Raw genomic sequence first — 23902 nt, forward strand, 5'->3', positions numbered from 1 at the left:
TGTCCAATCACGTTCCCATTTGTCCAATCACGTTCCCATTTGTCCAATCACGTTCCCCATTTGTCCAATCACGTTCCCATTTGTCCAATCACGTTCCCCATTTGTCCAATCACGTTCCCCATTTGTCCAATCACGTTCCCATTTGTCCACTCACGTTCCCATTTGTCCCTAATCACGTTCCTATTCGTCCAATCACGTTCCCATTTGTCCAATCACGTTCCTATTTGTCCAATCACGTTCCCATTTGTCCAATCACGTTCCCCATTTGTCCAATCACGTTCCCCATTTGTCCACTCACGTTCCCATTTGTCCACTCACGTTCCCCATTTGTCCAATCACGTTCCCATTTGTCCCTAATCAATGTGTCGATTAGTTCAACCCACTCCACCCATTGTACCCATATTGTACAAATAAAATTTCTCAATGTCCCTTTTTATTTTGTTCTGTAATTAATTGTATACTGTATTTGTGTCCAATTTGAAAGAGAGGAGGTGGTGGCGAGAAGGGAGAGGGGGGGTGGGTGGGGGTGGGGGGTGGGTATTAGAGGGGAAGTGTTGCAGAAAATGGGGGGTTGGGGGGAGAGGGGGGGAGGGGGTATTGGAGGATGGGAGGGGGGAAGGGGGTGGGGGGGGAGGGGGAGCGTTTATCAATACAGGGACAGATCGGTACCCCCTCCCCCCCCCCCCCAAGGACTGGGGGACCCCTCCCCACTATAGGACTGGGGAGCCCCCCCCCCACCTACCCACCCCCCCACTACCTTCTCCACGATCACCCATGCAACACCTTGCCATCTTACTCACCACACTCACCACTTTACTGATGGATTATTCAACACCTTACTTACACGTTATAGATATAGGTTAAAACATTAAACATTACATTAAAAGATTAAAAATTAAAATTAAATTACATTAAAACATTAAACATTAACATTAAAAGAATGGTTGGTATATCAACCAGGTTACTGGTGACATTACTCACCCACTTTACTCATGCTTTACTCGCCCTTACTCATGACAGCAGAAAGACTGCTACCAAAATATACTGATATATATATATATATATATATATATATGTGTGTGTGTGTGTGTGTGTGTGTGTGTGTGTGTGTGTGTGTGTGTGTGTATGTGTGTGTGTGTGTGTGTGTGTGTGTGTGTATGTGTGTGTATGTGTGTGTGTGTGTGTGTGTGTGTGTGTGTGTGTGTGTGTGTGTGTGTGTGTGTGTGTGTGTGTGTGTGTGTGTGTGTGTGTGTGTGTGTACCTGACCCCGATAAAACGAACTAATATATTAATTTAATTAACTGCATACGTCTAGGATTATGTATATTAGGCCTATCATTGTTTAATTAGGCCTAGCAATAGCTAATTAGGCCTAGCATGGCTTAATTAGGCATAGCACAGTGTTGCAGATATTGTTAAGCTGGTCGAGCCGGTCGGCCGAGCGGACAGCACACTGGACTTGTGATCCTGTGGTCCCGGGTTCGATCCCGGGCGCCGGCGAGAAACAATGGGCAGAGTTTCTTTCACCCTATGCCCCTGTTACCTAGCAGTAAAATAGGTACCTGGGTGTTAGTCAGCTGTCACGGGCTGCTTCCTGGGGGTGGAGGCCTGGTCGAGGACCGGGCCGCGGGGACACTAAAGCCCCGAAATCATCTCAAGATAACCTCAAGATAAGCTCTTTAATATACCAATAGCAGAAAACATACTTATTTTGGGGTAAAATAGTAGTTATTTTCTACGTTGAAAGGAGAGTAGCCATAAATACATTTGTTCAGAACTGGTTGTGGTCACTGCCATGGGGGTCCTGAGTAACCCTGTCACTCGCCGTCACTTACATCTCGCCCTGTGGTCCCTGTTGTTGTTGTGGTTATAGATTCAGCTACTTGGAACAAAAATCTCGAAGTAGCACGGGCTATGGTGAGCCCGTAGTGGACTTCCCTAGCACAGGAGCGGGGCTGTGATAGATATAGATCTGTATTTTCTAGAGTAGGTGGGAGAAATGCATAATAAATTACACTTGAGAAATGTTAAGAGGGACTGGTTTAAAATCTGCTAACGGAAATAACATCACAAGAGACCTGGAGATATTGTAGGATGTGCAGAATACCTCAAATGAAAAGCAGAGGTGCAATAGGTACTCTGAGAAACTCAGAGTACTCTGCACTCTGCACAATAGGTACTCTGAGAAAGAACTCAGTCATCATCAGGCAACCCCTTCTCGCACTTTCGTACAGTCAATATTGACTTATTAAATAAGTGCATATGTGACATACTAATTTATTGTGAATATTTTAGTTTTCCTTGAAAAGCTTCATAGAAAACACCGACCTTACCTAACCTTCTTAGTATGTTAAGATAAGCATCTTATTGCTTCGTAATTACAATTATTACAACAGGGAGCACCAAGACTATTTCACATTCTCCCGCTACACATACGGCGCATAACTGTAGACCCCAATCTAAATGAGGGGTAGAAATAGCCTAAGCTACTCTATCCCTTTGAGATGTATTTTTTCTTGTCTCAATAAACATACTTGAACTTGAACTTGAACCAATCTAAATGATTTCTTATTTAGGCTCTTAAATAAAATTCTAAGTTTTTTCATACCGTAGAGTATGCTGCTGACGTTATCCTATTTATATGAATCTCCGGAGTTATGTCCACTCTCAGGTCTTTTTCTAGAGTTACAGGAAGTTAGTTTCCCTTCATTGTGTACTGTCCTTTTGGTCAGGTGTCTCCTTTTCCCATTTCCATAACTTTACACTTGCTCTTATTGAACTCCAGTAGCCATTTATCCGATCATTTTTGCAACTTGTTGAAGTCCTTTTGGAGGATTTTACAATGCTCATGTGTGTGTGAGAGGGGGTGGGGGGGGGTAGAAATGTGTGGGAGGAGGTGTAACGGGGGTTAGATGTGTGTGTGTACTCACCTAATTGTGCTTGCGGGGGTTGAGCTTTGGCTCTTTGGTCCCGCCTCTCAACTGTCAATCAACTGGTGTACAGATTATTGAGCCTATTGGGCTCTATCATATCTAAATTCAAACTGTGTATGGAGTCAGCCTCCACCACATCACTTCCTAGTGCATTCCATTTATTAACTACTCTGACACTGAAAAAATTCTTTCTAACGTCTCTGTGGCTCATCTGGGTACTAAGTTTCCACCTGTGTCCCCTTGTTCGTGTCCCACCCGTGCTGAAGAGTTTGTCTTTGTCCACCCTGTCAATTCCCCTGAGAATTTTGTAGGTGGTTATCATGTCTCCCCTTACTCTTCTGTTTTCCAGGGATGTGAGGTTCAGCTCCTTTAGCCTTTGCTCGTAGCTCAATTCTCTCAGTTCCGGGACGAGCCTGGTGGCATACCGCTGAATCTTCTCTAACTTTGTCTTGTGTTTAACTAGGTATGGACTCCAGGCTGGAGCTGCATACTCCAGGATTGGTCTTACATAAGTGGTATACAGGGTTCTGAAAGATTCCTTACACAAGTTTCTAAAGGCAGTTCTTATGTTGGCCAGTCTAGCATATGCCGCTGATATTCTTTTGATGTGGGCCTCTGGGGACAGGTTCGGTGTGATATCAACCCCCAGATCCTTCTCTCTATTTGACTCTTGCAGGATTTCCCCTCCCAGATGATACCTTGTGTTCAGCCTCCTGCTCCCTTCGCCTAATTTCATCACCTTACACTTTCCTGAGTTGAACTTTAGCAGCCATTTTCTAGACCATTCCTCCAGTTTATCCAGGTCATCCTGTAGTCTCTGTCTATCTTCATCCGTCTTGATTCTTCTCATAATTTTTGCATCATCAGCAAACATTGAGAGGAATGAGTCTATACCCTCTGGAAGATCGTTTACATATATTAGAAACAGGATGGATCTAAATACTGAGCCCTGTGGGACTCAGCTGGTGACATCTCGCCACTCTGATGTCTCCCCCCTCACAGTTACTCGCTGTTTCCTGTTGCTTAAGTACTCCCTAATGCACTGGAGCACCTTCCCTTTTCCCTGTGAGGGGGCAGAGGTGTATGTGTGTAAGGGAAGCACAGGTGTCGGTGGGGGGGAGGGGGAGGTGTGTGTGTGTGTGTGTGTGGTGGGAGCAGAGATGTGTGTGTGTGTGTGGTGGGAGCAGAGATTGTGTGTGGTGGGAGCAGAGATGTGTGTGTGTGTGGTGGGAGCAGAGATGTGTGTGTGTGTGGTGGGAGCAGAGATGTGTGTGTGTGTGGTGGGAGCAGAGATGTGTGTGGGGGGGGGGGAGAGTTGTGTGTGGTGGTAAGGATAGTAATAGTAGTAGTGAGGATATTATTGTGGGTTGTGGTGGTGGGTGTTAGTGTGGGAGGGCGGGGCGGGCAGCAGCGTGCTCTCCCTCCCTCCCCAGCACACTGACGCCTCCCTCCTCCTCCTCCTCTATATATAAGCCAGGATCTGGGCCACTGGCCTGGTTTACTCTAAAACGCCGCCAGGTCAACACTTACACTCAAACATGCAAAGTCTCCACGCCGTCAATAACGTTTGTCAACTGTAGATTAAGTATTAGGGGGGCCAAAAACAGCTGAGTGGACAGCGCTTCGGATTCGTAGTCCTGAGGTTCCGGATTCGATCCCCGGTGGAGGCGAATCCAAATAGGCAGAGTTTCTTTCACCCTAGCAGTAAATAGGTACCTGGGAGTTAGACAGCTGCTACGGGCTGCTTCCTGGGTGTGTGTAACAACAAGGCCTGGTCGAGGACCGGGCCGCGGGGAGGGTAAGCCCCGAAATCATCTCAAGATATCCTCAAGATAACCTCCTTAAGAGGATCTCGGAAATACAGTTGGGTTCGATTCACAATCGGGGATCCCAGGTTCGATTCCCGGGCGGGAAAGCAATAGTGGGGGGCACGTGTCCTTTCACCACATGCCTCTGTTCACCCCAGCAGTAAACACGTACCCCAGGAGAAAGGCAGCTGAGGTGGAGTTGCATCCTGGAGAGGGTCAGTAGTATATAAAATATATATATATACACAGACTTCCTGTCCCAAACTAAAAAAAGGAATTAAGAACATAAGAATGCGGACATTGACATTGATGTCTTAGTGCCTTAGGCATCAATAGCATTGAAGCCACTGATGTCTTAGCGGCATCTGCCGACGTAATAGGGATGAAGAGATCATATGCAACAGCACCGCCATGGGTTCTTGAGGTTATCTTGAGATGATTTCGGGGCTTTAGTGTCCCCGCGGCCCGGTCCTCGACCAGGCCTCCACCCCCAGGAAGCAGCCCGTGATAGCTGACACCCAGGTACCTATTTTACTGCTAGGTAACAGGGGCATAGGGTGAAAGAAACTCTGCCCATTGTTTCTCGCCGGCGCCTGGGATCGAACCCAGGACCACAGGATCACAAGTCCCGCGTGCTGTCCGCTTGGCCGACCGGCTCCCTTATATCCTCATGGGTCCTTCATAACCTCATCAAACCTATGTTTACCGTTGTCACCTACACGGTGGGACTTATTATGGGACTTATTAAAGGACTTATTTACACACACAGAGCAGATCTTCCACAGCTTCCTGATACAAGAAGCCAAGACCACCTGCGTCTGAGATGGACAAGTATATGACCCCACAACCATTCACAAGAGAGAGAGAGGAGACGTCAAGATATCCACACCATAAGGGAAAGCCAACTACAGGAGTCGGAGTGAGAAAAGGATTTGGGAGTGGATATAATTCCAGGAGCAGCACACACACAAACAGGGTGACATTGGCGCCGTAAGAGATGCTTGTAAACATTAGAACTACACAGTCCTTGTTAGACCAATATGTAGCACCGGTTTGGAATCCACATCTTGGACTAATTAATCTATGAGGATAGCTTAAGGGAATTAGACCTTTGTAGGGGGAGAAACAGAGGGGGGACATGAGCGTAACATGAGGTAATTAGGAAAATTAGAAAGACATGAAGCTGGAGACGCAAATGGACCACTGGTCCACTGGTACACCGGTCCACCAATCCACTGGTCCACTGGTACACCGGTCCACCAATCCACTGATCCACCAATCAATATCTACCGGAGCTGGATCTGGCTTTTTGGCCTCCAAATCTTGGCAACAGGTAATTGTTTTATCTGACGTTATTACATACCACTGCTGTACTCTCTCCTGTAACCGTGGGTGGAGGCGACAGCCATGTAACATCTCTCCGCCCGTACCTGCGAGGAACGGGCGGACGGCCAGATGGCTGGCTGGCTGTTGGAGCTCAACCCCAGCAAGTGCAATGTGCTGCGAGAGAAAGATCTGTGGAGCCACAGGAAGGAAGAGGAGGCAGACATGACATACGATCATCAACACAGCGGTCAGCATCACAACACCAACCTCACTGCCTACTGGATACCGACCTTCGGACGCTCCCTATAATACGTAGTAACGGTAGAGATGGCAACGGCAGCCAGTGGCCATGGTGGCAACGGGCAACAACGGCAGCGAGGTAAAGGTAATAACTGAAAATCCCAATGATTAGGAACAGTAATTAGTGACAAGGTTAATAAAGCAACAGGTCATCAAATGCCACAGGCAGAAGGGTGGCATCAGAGTGCCAACAGTGCCATGCTTAAGGGCAGCATCAGTGCCAACAGTGTCATGCTGAACGGTAGCATCCGCTACAAGAAGCAACGTTGTAGGTTAAGTAGTAACAGTTGCCGTTACAAGACAAATGCAGCTACTTATGTTAGACGTAACAGATCCACTGACCCTACATCAACAGATGCACTGATCCTACATCAACAGATGCACTGATCCTACATCAACAGATGCACTGATCCTACATCAACAGATGCACTGACACTACATCAACAGATGCACTGACACTACATCAACAGATGCACTGACACTACATCAACAGATGCACTGATCCTACATCAACAGATGCATTGATCCTACATCAACAGATGCACTGATCCTACATCAACAGATGCACTGATCCTACATCAACAGATCCACTGACCCTACATCAACAGATGCACTGACCCTACATCAACAGATGCACTGATCCTACATCAACAGATCCACTGACCCTACATCAACAGATGCACTGACCCTACATCAACAGATGCACTGATCCTACATCAACAGATGCACTGATCCTACATCAACAGATGCACTGACACTACATCAACAGATGCACTGACCCTACATCAACAGATGCACTGATCCTACATCAACAGATGCACTGATCCTACATCAACAGATGCACTGATCCTACATCAACAGATGCACTGATCCTACATCAACAGATGCACTGATCCTACATCAACAGATGCACTGACACTACAACATCAACAGAATGAACAACAATAACGGTACAACAATAACAGTAGCAACAGGAAAAGATCAACTGAGAAGGGAGAGACCTCTCGTGTCTTGACATTGAGGTCAACCTCATGATTATTGTCATTAAGACTGTGTGTGTGTGTGTGTGTGTGTGTGTGTGTGTGTGTGTGTGTGTGTGTGTGTGTGTGTGTGTGTGTGTGTGTGTGTATATATATATATATATATATATATATATATATATATATATATATATATATATATATATATACATATATATATATATATATATATATATATATATATATATATACATATATATATATATATATATATATATATATATATATACATATATATATATATATATATATATATATATATATATATACATATATATATATATATATATATATATATATATATATATATATATATATATATATATATACATATATATATATATATATATATATATATATATATACATATATATATATATATATATATATATATACATATATATATATATATATATATATATATACATATATATATATATATATATATATATATATATATATATATATATATATATATATATATATATATATATATATATATATGTGTATATCACGAAAATAAACACGTGATTGAGAATGTAACAATGTCAGACCACGGAGGAAAATGAAACAGGAATTTCCTTAAGTACTTTCGTATACGTATTAAATACATCTTCAGAAGGAATATTCCTTCTGAAGATGTATTTAATATACGAAAGTACTTAAGGAAATTCCTGTTTCATTTTCCTCCGTAGTCTGACATTGTCATATATATATATATATATATATATATATATATATATATATATATATATATATATATATATATATATATATATATATATATATATATATATATATATATATATATATATATATATATATATATATATATATATATATATATATATATATATATATATATATATATATATATACTTGGGTACCTGTTTACTGCTACAAGAGAAACATTAGGGGGAAAGGAAACATGTCCAACCAGTTCTGCCCCGCTCGGAAAGCGAACCCGCGATCTCCGATTTTGAGCTAAGAATGAAGCCAGTGCATTATCATGCTTGAGTACAGAGTGGAGCTGAAGGTGTGTTGGCTAAAGGAAGAAATGTGTTGAGGAAGATATTACAGATGTGGCGACTACGAGAAGATGAGGGAATTCCTGTGTGAAATCCAATAGGATGGCGAAGTAGAAGGGGGAAGACACCACTTGAGATGATGGGATTCATTCCTTGGAAACGTATGCCCGAAACGCCGTGCGTATTAGTGGCTTTAGGTATTGTATGAACTATTGTACATACATAGGTCTTGTATGAATCGACTTGAGAATGGTCCAGGACGGACCGAAACGTCGTCGTCCCTTCTTGAGTGTTTGTACATTCTTGGTGGGTAGCAACAGCAGATCTCCCCCTCCCCCCTGTGGGGGTTGTATATAGAGGTCCTGTAGGGACTTAGGAAGCAGAGTGCCGGACACCGGGGCCCAGAGAGGGCTGTGAAGAACATCTCAGCCAGGGAGAGACAGAGGTCTTAAGGTAACGTGTGTAATCTCTGAGGTTTTGTTCCATGTGCAAATTACTTAAATTTTTGCCAGTGTTAGAGTAGGATTTATAAGTGGTGATTGACATAATTTTGGTCTCAATAAAACTCATGTTAAATTTCCCGTCTGTGTCAATTGTTGAATCCTCTTAGCCTTTTGGATATAGTGGCTGACAACCGTTTCCATAATTAATGACAGTCATAGAAAGTACTCTCCAAGTCAAGCAATGTTTCTTGCCTCGTTGCTTGATATAGTCTCAATGGTCAAAGGCAGATGGTGGCAGCGTATTTCATTCTGTGTTAGCATCTCCTTGTTGGCAGTGTACTTTGTAGTCCCGGTGTAACCATCATATGTCAGCCCATAACAGTGTTACCAAGTGCAACCAATGGGGAAGTGTTACTCAGGATAAGTAGTGTTTACATTATTAGTTTAGTGTTCCATTATAGTGGTGCACTTTAGAGTGGTGACACAATAGAGCGGTGTTACAACCACTCAAGAATGAGACGAACAAGAATAAGCAGAGAAATTAAAGAAAGGGACATAAAAGGCTGGACCAACTCCAGAGAACTAGAAACATGTGACAATTGAGTGGCAGTAAAGAGATCCAGAAATGAATACACTCAAGAAAGAAGTGAAGGTGAGAGGCAGTTTGAAAATCACATGGCAGCAACAGCTAAGGACTTCCCAAGGCTGTTCTGATTTAATTCACTGTGTCAGGGGGACAGGAAGCCAGAGTGTATTCATACAAAAACAAGTGAGAGACCATGTACTCAGGTTCAGGACACAAGGGTGAATTCTAACCAAATTAATTATATGGCGGTACGTGGAGAACGTAACAAAAGGTTTCAAATAGTGTTGGTTAAAACACAACCATGTTGAAATTGAAATTGAAATTGAAATTGAAATAAGTTTATTGAGGTAAAATACACACAAAGGGATGAGGTAGCTCAAGCTATTCTCACCCCGTTCAGTACATCGTTAGCATTGTAAATGTGTGGCCACGTCTGTGGTAGAAAAAAAAAAGTACATCGTGTTAATACATACATAGACACACATCACAAACAATAAACGTATTACCGAACATTCTGAGAGATAAACATATACATTTCCTCCTTTACACAAGTAGAACCATGTTGGTTCAGTTATAACCAACATAAGAGACCAAGGTTGATACATGAACCACACGAAGAAACAATTGGATGACACTGAAGAATAAGTTAAAAAAAAAATCTGGAGGGGACAGATATGACCAAATCAATGGGATCAGATTTTATCTCACCATGGCTGTTAAAGGAGGCTGCAGAAGAAGACTTGGGTAAATACTGGTTCGGTAACACGATTGTTGATTTGTGGAACCAATTACCGCGTAACGTGGTGGAGGTGGGGTCCTCCATTGTTTTAAGCGTGGGTTGGACATGTATATGAGTGGGATTGGGTGGTTATAGATAGGAGCTGCCTCGTTCCCAATCTTAAAAGACTAAATATACACATGGAATATGATCACAACATACAAGATACTGAGAGGAATGGATAAGGTAGACAAGGACAGCCTCTTTAAATTAAAGGAAAGTAAGACAAGAGAACACAAGATGAATCGGGAAACACAATTGAGCTTGAGAAAGGTAAGTAAATACTCGTACCCTGTACCGGTGGTCAACAAGTGAAGGAAGAAGAAGTTGCGGAAACCACCTCTATCCACAACTTTAAGGCCAAACTCGACAAGGGGGAATATGAACATTAGGATAGCTAAATTATAATTCAACAGGTACAACAAGGTAACAAGGTTGTACAACAACCTTGTTGTACCAATTCCAAGGTTGTACAACAGGTACAACAACTGGGAGCCGGTCGGCCGAGCGGACAGCACGCTGCACTTGTGATCCTGTGGTCCCGGATTCGATCCCGGGCGCCGGCGAGAAACAATGAGCAGAGTTTCTTTCACCCTATGCCCCTGTTACCTAACAGTAAAATAGGTACCTGGGTGTTAGTCAGCTGTCACGGGCTGCTTCTTGGGGGTGGAGGCCTGGCCAAGGACCGGGCCGCGGGGACACTAAAGCCCCGAAATCATCTCAAGATAACCTCAAGAAGGGAAGGTTAGTAGGCGGAGCATACATTGCTAGACCTCACTCCCCATAGTCACTGATAGGTAAATACTGTTAGATAAGTACCTGTTGTTGTATAATCATAATAGTATGTATAATCAAAACAATCACAATGATCACCTGTACCACCAAGAATTCCCCCCAAACCCCCAAGAATTCCCCCAAACCCCCAAGAATTCCCCCAAACCCCCAAGAATTCCCTCAAAATCTCCAAGAATTCCCCCAAAACCCCCAAGAATTCCCTCAAAATCCCCAACAATTCCCTCAAAATCCCCAAGAATTCCCTCCAAATCCCCAAGAATTCCCCCAAAACCCCCAAGAATTCCCTCCAAATCTCCAAGAATTCCCTCCAAATCCCCAAGAATTCCCTCCAAATCCCCAAGAATTCCCCTCCAAATCCCCAAGAATTCCCCTCAAAATCCCCAAGAATTCCCTCAAAATCTCCAAGAATTCCCCCAAAATCCCCCAAAATTCCCTCCAAATCCCCAAGAATGTCCCCACCAGTACAGCAAGAGATCACCAGCAGTACACCAACAGTACAATATAGAGAGCAAGAAGCACTGAGGGAGGACATAGGAGTTGATAAAGGTTTGCGACACACACACACACAGAGAGAGCAGCAGCAGCAGCGGTGTAGGGTCCGCCGCCCGGGGGCTCCACTCGGCTCTGCTGACGCTAAAATGTGTAATGCAACCCTCCACCGCCCTGGAAATACACACTCAACTCTCAAATTAAATTTCAGTAATGCAAGAACTAAGTCGTTTTTTAAATCTTCGGGGAGATATGTCTCACATATCTGTCATTACACATCTGTCATTACACATACGTCATTACACATTTGTCATTACACATACGTCATTACACATCTGCTCTGTCAGAAGCGAGGGTTCCCCTCTCATTGCACTCGTTGAACACTATTCCAACATGAGATGGAATCCACATAAATTCCATTTTGTGACGTCATTTACTTGTATCTCATTTATGCTTTTCTTTCAATCCTCAACTAAGGACATGAAGATTTTATATCGACTGTTTAAGGAATCAAGTGCTCCTCGGCTATTGACAAATACAAAAACATCTTTTTCATCTTGACATACTTCCTGACGCACAGTTCTGCTTATGTGGATGACATATAATTACTAAGTCCAAGTTTAATTTTCCTGTCCACAGGTCCAAACTCGGTATATTATTAGGACACCACACCCTGCCCTCCTCCGCCACCGACCCGTCGCAATATACATGTAAACTATTGCCATGATATCTTGGTGACCCAGATATCACGCTTCCATACAAATATCGTAATTGTCCCGGTGCATGCTGAATCTTTTTCACCTTGAGGGGCACAATTTTGACTTCTATTTTCTGTACTTGCCAGGGAGCAGACTTATTACACTGTGGCGAGGGTTTGGCAGCAGTCAAGTACATCGTATTCCCTGAGGTCATTAGCTAATCCCATCTAATACCTGAGTTGTGTTTACTAGTTGTGTTTTTGCAGGGGTTGAGCTTTGCTCTTTCGGCCCGCCTCTCAACTGTCAATCAACTGTTTACTAACTACTTTTTTTTTTTTTTTTTTTTTATTTATTTCCCACCCCACACACACACACACACACCCCAGAAAGCAGCCCGTGACAGCTGACTAACTCCCAGGTACCTATTTACTGCTAGGTAACAGGGGCACTTAGGGTGAAAGAAACTTTGCCCATTTGTTTCTGCCTCGTGCGGGAATCGAACCCGCGCCACAGAATTACGAGTCCTGCGCGCTATCCACCAGGCTACGATGCCCCTGTTTGGTGGTCACTGGACTGACCACCACACAGGTCACTCTCCCGCACGGCCCAGAGGTCACACCGGTGACCACACTACTACCACTCATGCTTCTGGTTACCCGTCAAACTGTGCCCCCAACACTTACTTCTACCGTCCCGATACTCATCTAACACTTTACTTAACTTCACTTACTCGGCTACCTGATCCACCAGCTTATCCCAACCGGTTGCTGGCCATCCATATATAAACCAGTTAACAACGCAGTATGTCGTTGAAGAACATTGAAACAAGGTAAACGAATAATAGATATAGATATAGAATAATAGATATAGCTAACTCGATATATAATGACAAATAAATTACCTGACGAGAGAAAAGCCTTACCTTACCTTGAAGTTACCTTGAGATAATTTCGGGTCTTAGCGACCCCGCGGCCCTCCTGTTCTGATAGTACCTTTAGTACCGATGAGGACCACAGTACATATACCGACGTACAACCCAATTCGAAAGTACAAATCGTTACTATTGAGTTGGACAGACTGGAAAACTCTCTTCTACTTATGTTGCGAAGAGAACTTAAAGTAACCTAACCTAACCTTCCTAGGTCTAATACACGCTCTCTGAGGCCTAATATAATACATTAGTGAGCTACACTAGGCCTAGGAAAACTTAAGTTTGTCTTGTTAGCTAATTTTTTTTCAGACTATAAAGTGAATAGTACAAAATTCTACTATCTAATTCTTTAGTACGTCAATGTTTGTACTATTACGAACATACTTACAAAAAGTACTCTCTAAACAGAAGGATGAGTGGCCATATCCCGCATATATATAGGTTCGATTCCCGCACGAGGCAGAAACAAATGGGCAAAGTTTCTTTCACCCTGAATGCCCCTGTTACCTAGCAGTAAATAGGTACCTGGGAGTTAGTCAGCTGTCACGGGCTGCTTCCTGGGGGTGGAGGCCTGGTCGAGGACCGGGCCGCGGGGACACTAAAAGCCCAGAAATCATCTCAAGATAACCTCAAGATAGAGGGATCCCACTGACCCTGCTGCCAGTCACCCCACTATGTCACCCAGCTTGTCACCCCGGCCGCTGGTGAAGTGACAGGTTATCTTGGTTATCTTGAGGTTATCTTGAGATGATTTCGGGGCTTTTTTTTTTAGTGTCCCCGCGGCCCGGTCCTCGACCAGGCCTCCACCCCCAGGAAGCAGCCCGTGACAGCAGACTAACCCCCAGGTCCCTATTTTACTGCTTGGTAACAGGGGCATAGGGTGAAAGAAACTCTACCCATTGTTTCTCGCCGGTGCCTGGGATCGAACCCAGGCCCACAGGATCACAAGTCCAGCGTGCTGTCCGCTCGGCCGACCGGCTCCCTGGGTGTCCGGACCGGCTCCGACCGGCTGGGTGACAAGGTCACCCAGCTTGCCACCCCGGCCGCTGGTGAAGTGACAGGTCACCCTGCTTGTCACCCCGGCGTCACCACACCCCAGCTTGTCACCCCGGCGTCACCACACCCCAGCTTGTCACCCCGGCGTCACCACACCCCAGCTTGTCACCCCGGCGTCACCACACCCCAGCTTGTCACCCCGGCGTCACCACACCCCAGCTTGTCACCCCGGCGTCACCACACCCCAGCTTGTCACCCCGGCGTCACCACACCCCAGCTTCCCTACACAATAAGACAGGATGTACAAGCCCTAAACGCTTCCTTACTCAGTTATTTTCTTTCATAACTCTTCTTAAAACTTTGACAATTTATCTACGTTTCAACGTTCAATCCCCGACCGTCCACAAGTGGTTGGGCACCATTCCTCCCCCCCCCCTCTCCCGTCCCATCCCAAATCCCTAATTATCCTGACCCCTTCCCAGGTTACCTTGAGGTGTTTTCGGGGCTTAGCGTCCCCGCGGCCCGGTCGTCGACCCGGCCCCCCCCCACCCCTCACCGGTGCTATATAGTCGTAATGGCTTGGCGCTTTCCCCCTGGTAATTCCCTTCCCCATCTTGTTTATTTTGCACCCGCAAGATAATGAAAATTTCAGGGGTTGGCTAAGGAGCTGTTCACTTGAGACAGCTAAGCAAGTCCCAGCTGTGTCTGGGTACAAGTGACAGGATGAACAACCCAGCGGGTTTTCTTCCTATTGGGGAGTGTTGTACATGCTGCTTCATGTACATGTTATCACTATTTATTCACTCACTAGGGAACGCAGGTGGAAATTCAGTGCCCCAATGAGCCAGAGACATTAGAAAGATGTTTTTCAGTGTCAGAGTAGTTAGTAGATGGAATGCATTAGGAAGTGATGTGGTGGAGGCTGACTCCAGCCACTCACATCCACTCACAGAATGAATTTTATATTTTATTTATTTATATATATATATATATATATATATATATATATATATATATATATATATATATATATATATATATATATATATATATATACAAGAGTTGTTACATTTTTGTACGGCCACTAGCACGCATGGTGTTTCGGGCAGGGCCTTAATCCCATGTTCCCTGGAATACGACCCGCCAAACTGTTTACCAACCAGGTACCCATTTTACTGTTGGGTAAACAGAGGCTACAGTTAAGGATTGACGCCCAGTAAATCCTCCACCTGCCAGGATACGAACCCGGGCCAAAGCACTCGCGAAAGGCCAGGCGAGTGTCTTACCACTACACCACGGGAACTGACGGACTTTGTGGCGGCCCTAATTGTGATGTGGCGGCCCTAATTGTGATGTGGCGGACCCAATTGTGATGTGGCGGACCTAATTGTGATGTGGCGGACCTAATTGTGATGTGGCGGACCTAATTGTGATGTGGCGGCCCTAATTGTGATGTGGCGGACCTAATTGTGATGTGGCAGCCCTAATTGTGATGTGGCGGACCTAATTGTGATGTGGCGGACCTAATTGTGATGTGGCGGACCTAATTGTGATGTGGCGGACCTAATTGTGATGTGGCGGACCTAATTGTGATGTAGCGGCCCTAATTGTGATGTGGCGGCCCTAATTGTGATGTGGCGGACCTAATTGTGATGTGGCGGACCTAATTGTGATGTGGCGGACCTAATTGTGATGTGGCGGACCTAATTGTGATGTGGCGGACCTAATTGTGATGTGGCGGACCTAATTGTGATGTGGCGGACCTAATTGTGATGTGGCGGCCCTAATTGTGATGTGGCGGCCCTAATTGTGATGTGGCGGCCCTAATTGTGATGTGGCGGCCCTAATTGTGATGTTGCGGACCTACTTTAACTTGGCTTCCGATGTGATCGATCACGGCGTGATTGACCAGGCTGTGATGTGATGGACAAGGTTGTTGGTTTATTTACGTGGTGGTGCGGGATGGGCGCCACCAGAAGCAGCTGCTCATAACGGCAGGCAGGTACAGCTGCCTACAGCAGCCAGCTGCACCTGCGATACACAGCTGCCCACAACAGCCAGCTGCACCTGCGATACACAGCTGCCCACAGCAGCCAGCTGCACCTGCGATACACAGCTGCCTACAGCAGCCAGCTGCACCTGCGATACACAGCTGCCTACAGCAGCCAGCTGCACCTGCGATACACAGCTGCCCACAGCAGCCAGCTGCACCTGCGATACACAGCTGCCTACAGCAGCCAGCTGCACCTGCGATACACAGCTGCCTACAGCAGCCAGCTGCACCTGCGATACACAGCTGCCCACAGCAGCCAGCTGCACCTGCGATACACAGCTGCCCACGGCAGCTGCGAGACAGCCGCGCGCAACAGTTAAGAAGAACTGCCGCCCCACAACAGTCGGGGAAAACAGCTACAACAGCCCTCTACAACACCACATCACAACAGCCCTCTACAACACCACACCACAACAGCCCTCTACAACACCACACTACAACAGCCCTCTACAACACCACACCACAACAGCCCTCTACAACACCACACCACAACAGCCCTCTACAACACCACACCACAACAGCCCTCTACAACACCACACTACAACAGCCCTCTACAACACCACACCACAACAGCCCTCTACAACACCACACCACAACAGCCCTCTACAACACCACACCACAACAGCCCTCTACAACACCACACCACAACAGCCCTCTACAACACCACACCACAACAGCCCTCTACAACACCACACCACAACAGCCCTCTACAACACCACACCACAACAGCCCTCTACAACACCACACTACAACAGCCCTCTACAACACCACACCACAACAGCCCTCTACAACACCACACCACAACAGCCCTCTACAACACCACACCACAACAGCCCTCTACAACACCACACCACAACAGCCCTCTACAACACCACACCACAACAGCCCTCTACAACACCACACCACAACAGCCCTCTACAACACCACACCACAACAGCCCTCTACAACACCACACCACAACAGCCCTCTACAACACCACACCACAACAGCCCTCTACAACACCACACCACAACAGCCCTCTACAACACCACACCACAACAGCCCTCTACAACACCACACCACAACAGCCCTCTACAACACCACACCACAACAGCCCTCTACAACACCACACCACAACAGCCCTCTACAACACCACACCACAACAGCCCTCTACAACACCACACCACAACAGCCCTCTACAACACCACACCACAACAGCCCTCTACAACACCACACCACAACAGCCCTCTACAACACCACACCACAACAGCCCTCTACAACACCACACCACAACAGCCCTCTACAACACCACACCACAACAGCCCTCTACAACACCACACCACAACAGCCCTCTACAACACCACACCACAACAGCCCTCTACAACACCACACCACAACAGCCCTCTACAACACCACACCACAACAGCCCTCTACAACACCACACCACAACAGCCCTCTACAACACCACACCACAACAGCCCTCTACAACACCACACCACAACAGCCCTCTACAACACCACACCACAACAGCAGAGAACGGGAATCAAAAGAGAGGAAAACAAAAGCGAGAGTTACTGACAACAACAACAACAACGGTGTAATCAACAGAGCACAACAGCCGGTCACTGTTGTGGTCAGTGACCAGTTGTGGCCAGCTGGTCACTGTCCACAACAGCCGGCCAATGCCCACCACTACAGCTGGTCACAGACCACAACAGCCGGCCAATGCCCACAACAGCTGGTCACAGACCACAACAGCCGGCCAATGCACACTACAGCTGGTCACAGACCACAACAGCCGGCCAATACCCACAACAGCTGGTCACAGACCACAACAGCTGGCCAATGCCCACTACAGCTGGTCACAGACCACAACAGCTGGCCAATGCCCACTACAGCTGGTCACAGACCACAACAGCCGGCCAATGCCCACTACAGCTGGCCACAGACCACAACAGCTGGTCACAGACCACAACAGCTGGCCACAGACCACAACAGCTGGCCACAGACCACAACAGCTGGTCACAGACCACAACAGCTGGTCACAGACCACAACAGCTGGTCACAGACTACAACAGCTGGCCACAGACCACAACAGCTGGTCACAGACCACAACAGCTGGTCACAGACCACAACAGCTGGTCACAGACCACAACAGCTGGCCACAGACCACAACAGCTGGTCACAGACCACAACAGCTGGTCACAGACCACAACAGCTGGCCACAGACCACAACAGCTGGCCACAGACCACAACAGCTGGCCACAGACCACAACAGCTGGCCACAGACCACAACAGCTGGCCACAGACCACAACAGCTGGCCACAGACCACAACAGCTGGTCACAGACCACAACAGCTGGCCACAGACCACAACAGCTGGTCACAGACCACAACAGCTGGCCACAGACTACAACAGCTGGCCACAGACCACAACAGCTGGCCACATACCACAACAGCTGGTCACAGACCACAACAGCTGGCCACAGACCACAACAGCTGGCCACAGACCACAACAGCTGGCCACAGACCACAACAGCTGGTCACAGACCACAACAGCTGGCCACAGACCACAACAGCTGGCCACAGACCACAACAGCTGGCCACAGACCACAACAGCTGGCCACAGACCACAACAGCTGGCCACAGACTACAACAGCTGGCCACAGACCACAACAGCTGGCCACATACCACAACAGCTGGTCACAGACCACAACAGCTGGCCACAGACCACAACAGCTGGCCACAGACCACAACAGCTGGCCACAGACCACAACAGCTGGTCACAGACCACAACAGCTGGCCACAGACCACAACAGCTGGCCACAGACCACAACAGCTGGCCACAGACCACAACAGCTGGTCACAGACCACAACAGCTGGTCACAGACCACAACAGCTGGCCACAGACCACAACAGCTGGCCACAGACCACAACAGCTGGTCACAGACCACAACAGCTGGTCACAGACCACAACAGCTGGCCACAGACCACAACAGCTGGCCACAGACCACAACAGCTGGCCACAGACCACAACAGCTGGTCACAGACCACAACAGCTGGCCACAGACCACAACAGCTGGCCACAGACCACAACAGCTGGTCACAGACCACAACAGCTGGCCACAGACCACAACAGCTGGTCACAGACCACAACAGCTGGCCACAGACCACAACAGCTGGTCACAGACCACAACAGCTGGCCACAGACCACAACAGCTGGCTATACAAAAGCCCACAACAAAAATCTTGTTTTTCCTGTACTTCAAAAGAACGGCAACATATTTATTTTCACCGTTTTTTATTTGTTTATTAATTTGTTTATTTTATTTATTTCGTGAAAATTGGTGCAATCCGAGTTAAACAAACTTTATTAAAGGGAGTTGATCGCGTGGTGAGAGCCCCCCCCCCCCAGGTGACTGAGTTTGGAGGAATGTTATATATATATATATATATATATATATATATATATATATATATATATATATATATATATATATATATATATATATATATATATATATATATATATATTCTATATATGTTCACTATATATGAACAGCCGCCTACAAAGAACGGGGGAGGTGGTACAGAGGCCTACAACAGCCGAGGATACAGTAGCCATAAGAGGCGAGGATACAGCAGCCCACAAGAGCCGAGGATACAGCAGCCCACAAAAGCCGAGGATACAGCAGCCACAAGAGCCGAGGATACAGCAAGAGCCGAGGATACAGCAAGAGCCGAGGATACAGCAGCCACAAGAGCCGAAGATACAGCAGCCACAAGAGCCGAGGATACATCAGCCCACAAGACCAGAGGATACAGCAGCCACAAGAGCCGAGGATACAGCAGCCACAAGAGCCGAGGATACAGCAGCCACAAGAGCCGAGGATACATCAGCCCACAAGACCAGAGGATACAGCAGCCTACAAGAGCCGAGGATACAGCAGCCACAAGAGCCGAGGATACATCAGCCCACAAGACCAGAGGATACAGCAGCCACAAGATCCGAGGATACAGCAACCCACAAGAGCCGAGGATACAGCAGCCACAAGAGCCGAGGATACAGCAGCCACAAGAGCCGAGGATACAGCAGCCCACAAGAGCCGAGGATACAGCAGCCACAAGAGCCGAGGATACAGCAGCCACAAGAGCCGAGGATACAACAGTCACAAGAGCCGAGGATACAGCAGCCACAAGAGCCGAGGATACAGCAGCCACAAGAGCCGAGGATACAACAGCCCACAAGAGCCGAGGATACAGCAGCCACAAGAGCAGAGGATGCAGCAAGAGCCGAGGATGCAGCAGCCCACAAGAGCCGAGGTTACAGCAGGCCACAAGAGCCGAGGATACAGCAGCCCACAAGAGCCGAGGCTACAGCAGCCACAAGAGCCGAGGCTACAGCAGGCCCACAAGAGCCGAGAATACAGCAGCCACAAGAGCCGAGGATACAGCAGCCACAAGAGCCGAGGATACACCAACCACAAGAGCCGAGGATACAGCAGCCACAAGAGCCGAGGATACAGCAGCCACAAGAGCCGAGGATACAACAGCCCACAAGAGCCGAGGATACAGCAGCCACAAGAGCAGAGGATACAGCAAGAGCCGAGGATGCAGCAGCCCACAAGAACCGAGGCTACAGCAGGCCACAAGAGCCGAGGATACAGCAGCCCACAAGAGCCGAGGATACAGCAAGAGCCGAGGATACAGCAACCACAAGAGCAGAGGATACAGCAAGAGCCGAGGATGCAGCAGCCCACAAGAGCCGAGGCTACAGCAGGCCACAAGAGCCGAGGATACAGCAGCCCACAAGAGCCGAGGCTACAGCAGCCACAAGAGCCGAGGCTACAGCAGGCCCACAAGAGCCGAGGATACAGCAGGCCACAAGAGCCGAGGATACAGCAGCCACAAGAGCCGAGGATACAGCAGCCACAAGAGCCGAGGATACAGCAGCCACAAGAGCCGAGGATGCAGCAGCCACAAGAGCCGAGGATACAGCAAGAGCCGAGGCTACAGCAGCCACAAGAGCCGAGGCTACAGCAGGCCACAAGAGCCGAGGATACAGCAGCTACAAGAGCCGAGGATACAGCAAGAGCCGAGGATACAGCAACCACAAGAGCAGAGGATACAGCAAGAGCCGAGGATGCAGCAGCCCACAAGAGCCGAGGCTACAGCAGGCCACAAGAGCCGAGGATACAGCAGCCCACAAGAGCCGAGGCTACAGCAGCCACAAGAGCCGAGGCTACAGCAGGCCCACAAGAGCCGAGGATACAGCAGGCCACAAGAGCCGAGGATACAGCAGCCACAAGAGCCGAGGATACAGCAGCCACAAGAGCCGAGGATACAGCAAGAGCCGAGGACACAGCAGCCACAAGAGCCGAGGACACAGCAGCCACAAGAGCCGAGGATACAGCAGCCACAAGAGCCGAGGATACAGCAGCCACAAGAGCCGAGGATACAGCAAGAGCCGAGGCTACAGCAGCCCACAAAAGCCGAGAATACAGCAAGAGCCGAGGCTACAGCAGCCACAAGAGCCGAGGCTACAGCAGGCCACAAGAGCAGAGGATACAGCAGCTACAAGAGCCGAGGATACAGCAGCCCACAAGAGCCGAGGATACACCAGCCACAAGAGCCGAGGATACAGCCCACAAGAGCCGAGGCTACAGCAGGCCACAAGAGCCGAGGCTACAGCAGGCCACAAGAGCCGAGGATACAGCAGCCACAAGAACCGAGGATACAGCAAGAGCCGAGGCTACAGCAGCCACAAGAGCCGAAGCTACAGCAGGCCACAAGAGCCGAGGCTACAGCAGGCCACAAGAACCGAGGATACAGCAGCCACAAGAACCGAGGATACAGCAAGAGCCGAGGCTACAGCAGCCACAAGAGCCGAGGATACACCAGCCCACAAGAGCCGAGGATACAGCAGCCCACAAAAGCCGAGGATACAGCAAGAGCCGAGGATGCAGCAAGAGCCGAGGCTACAGCAGCCCACAAGAGCTGAGGATACAGCAGCCACAAGAGCCGAGGATACAGCAGCCACAAGAGCCGAGGATACAGCAGGCCAGAAGAACCGAGGATACAGCAGCCACAAGAACCGAGGATATAGCAAGAGCCGAGGCTACAGCAGCCACAAGAGCCGAGGATTCACCAGCCCACAAGAGCCCAGGATACAGTAGCCCACAAAAGCCGAGGATACAGCAAGAGCCGAGGATACAGCAGCCACAAGAGCCAAGGATACAGCAAGAGCCAAGGCTACAGCAGCCCACAAGAGCCGAGGATACAGCAGCCACAAGAGCCGAGGATACAGCAGCCACAAGAGCCGAGGATACAGCAGCCACAAGAGCCGAGGCTACAGCAGCCACAAGAGGCGAGGATACAGCAGCCCACAAGAGCCGAGGATACAGCAGGCCACAAGAGCCGAGGATACAGCAGCCACAAGAGCCGAGGATACAGCAGCCACAAGAGCCGAGGATACAGCAAGAACCGAGGACACAAGCAGCCACAAGAGCCGAGGACACAGCAGCCACAAGAGCTGAGGATACAGCAAGAGCCGAGGATACAGTAGCCACAAGAGCCGAGGCTACAGCAGCCACAAGAGCCGAGGCTACAGCAGCCCACAAGAGCCGAGGATACAGCAGCCACAAGAGCCGAGGCTACAGCAGGCCACAAGAGCCGACGATACAACAGCCACATGAACCGAGGATACAGCAAGAGCTGAGGCTACAGCAGCCAGAAGAGCCGGGGCTACAGCAGGCCACAACAGCCGAGGCTACAGCAGCCCACAAGAGCCCTCCCAGCACCAAGAGTGGAGGCGCCCCCAAGCGGGCAGGGAGGGCAGGCAAGGGAAGAGGTCACCGCCAGGAGCCGCCCACGGGTCTCCGTCCACCTCTCCCGCCTCAGACTGGCTTTGCAGGAGTCACGCTGCATCAAAAACGTTTTCCAGCATCAGGGATAATCGGCGAGCGCTATCGTAGCTGGCAAACATTTCGCGGAAAATTGAGCGAATGGAAAACGTTGGGTGGCGAGGCGGGCTGGCTAGGGGCTGTAAGAACGTTTGGTTGCCGAGGGTACGATGATGTACGGCTCTCACCCTTGGAAACTGCCAACGCCTCAAGTCGATATTAACTTACATTAATTGGTTTTGAGGGGAAATAACATCAGTTGTGTTAAGCCGGTGACGAATATATTAATTACATCACTGAATTATTAATGATTCCCTAAGAGTCGCTTTAGCAGGAGTTTTTCCTCTTATAAATGCTATATCTTTTGTCACTAAGCCTAATGTTTAGAGTTGTACATCTTCTATTGAAGAAGATGTCCGCACAGTAAAGGTAACTGCATATGGAGCATCTCTTAAAGTAACACTACGTTATGAACACAAATACCCGTAATCAAGATTATTATAAATGCAGATAATTTAAACAGTCGTTGGCAACTATCTAGCCAGACTGGCAACTCCCAGGCCCCGCTGCCAGCGAAGGTTGATTCCGATCAATGTAAGTAGAAGGGAACCTTTGGCTTTGGCTTCGTGTATACACGCTGTATTTTTACACTCTCCTCACATTACTCTACCTACATTTATTTAAATAATATAACCATACGTAACGTAGAACCCTATATACATGTTGCTTATGAAAATGTACTTTAATAGCCTTGGATATTACAGAACGTTATTTTCTGGCTTCTATTTTTTTTACCTTTTTTTGCAACTTTTCCTGCC

General features: G+C 47.8%; 1 protein-coding gene across 1 annotated transcript; it reads left to right on the forward strand.

The window, feature by feature from the left end:
- The first annotated feature begins 10389 nt into the window (after window positions 1-10389).
- Window positions 10390-23307, forward strand: LOC123773070 (trichohyalin-like). The gene is made up of 2 exons (XM_069315582.1): window positions 10390-10515; window positions 19828-23307. Exons 1-2 carry the CDS (start codon window positions 10390-10392, stop codon window positions 23305-23307), a joined length of 3606 nt encoding a protein of 1201 aa, XP_069171683.1.
- Window positions 23308-23902: the final 595 nt, after the last annotated feature.

This window comes from Procambarus clarkii, chromosome 81, assembly GCF_040958095.1.
Source record: "Procambarus clarkii isolate CNS0578487 chromosome 81, FALCON_Pclarkii_2.0, whole genome shotgun sequence".
Taxonomy (NCBI): domain Eukaryota; kingdom Metazoa; phylum Arthropoda; class Malacostraca; order Decapoda; family Cambaridae; genus Procambarus; species Procambarus clarkii.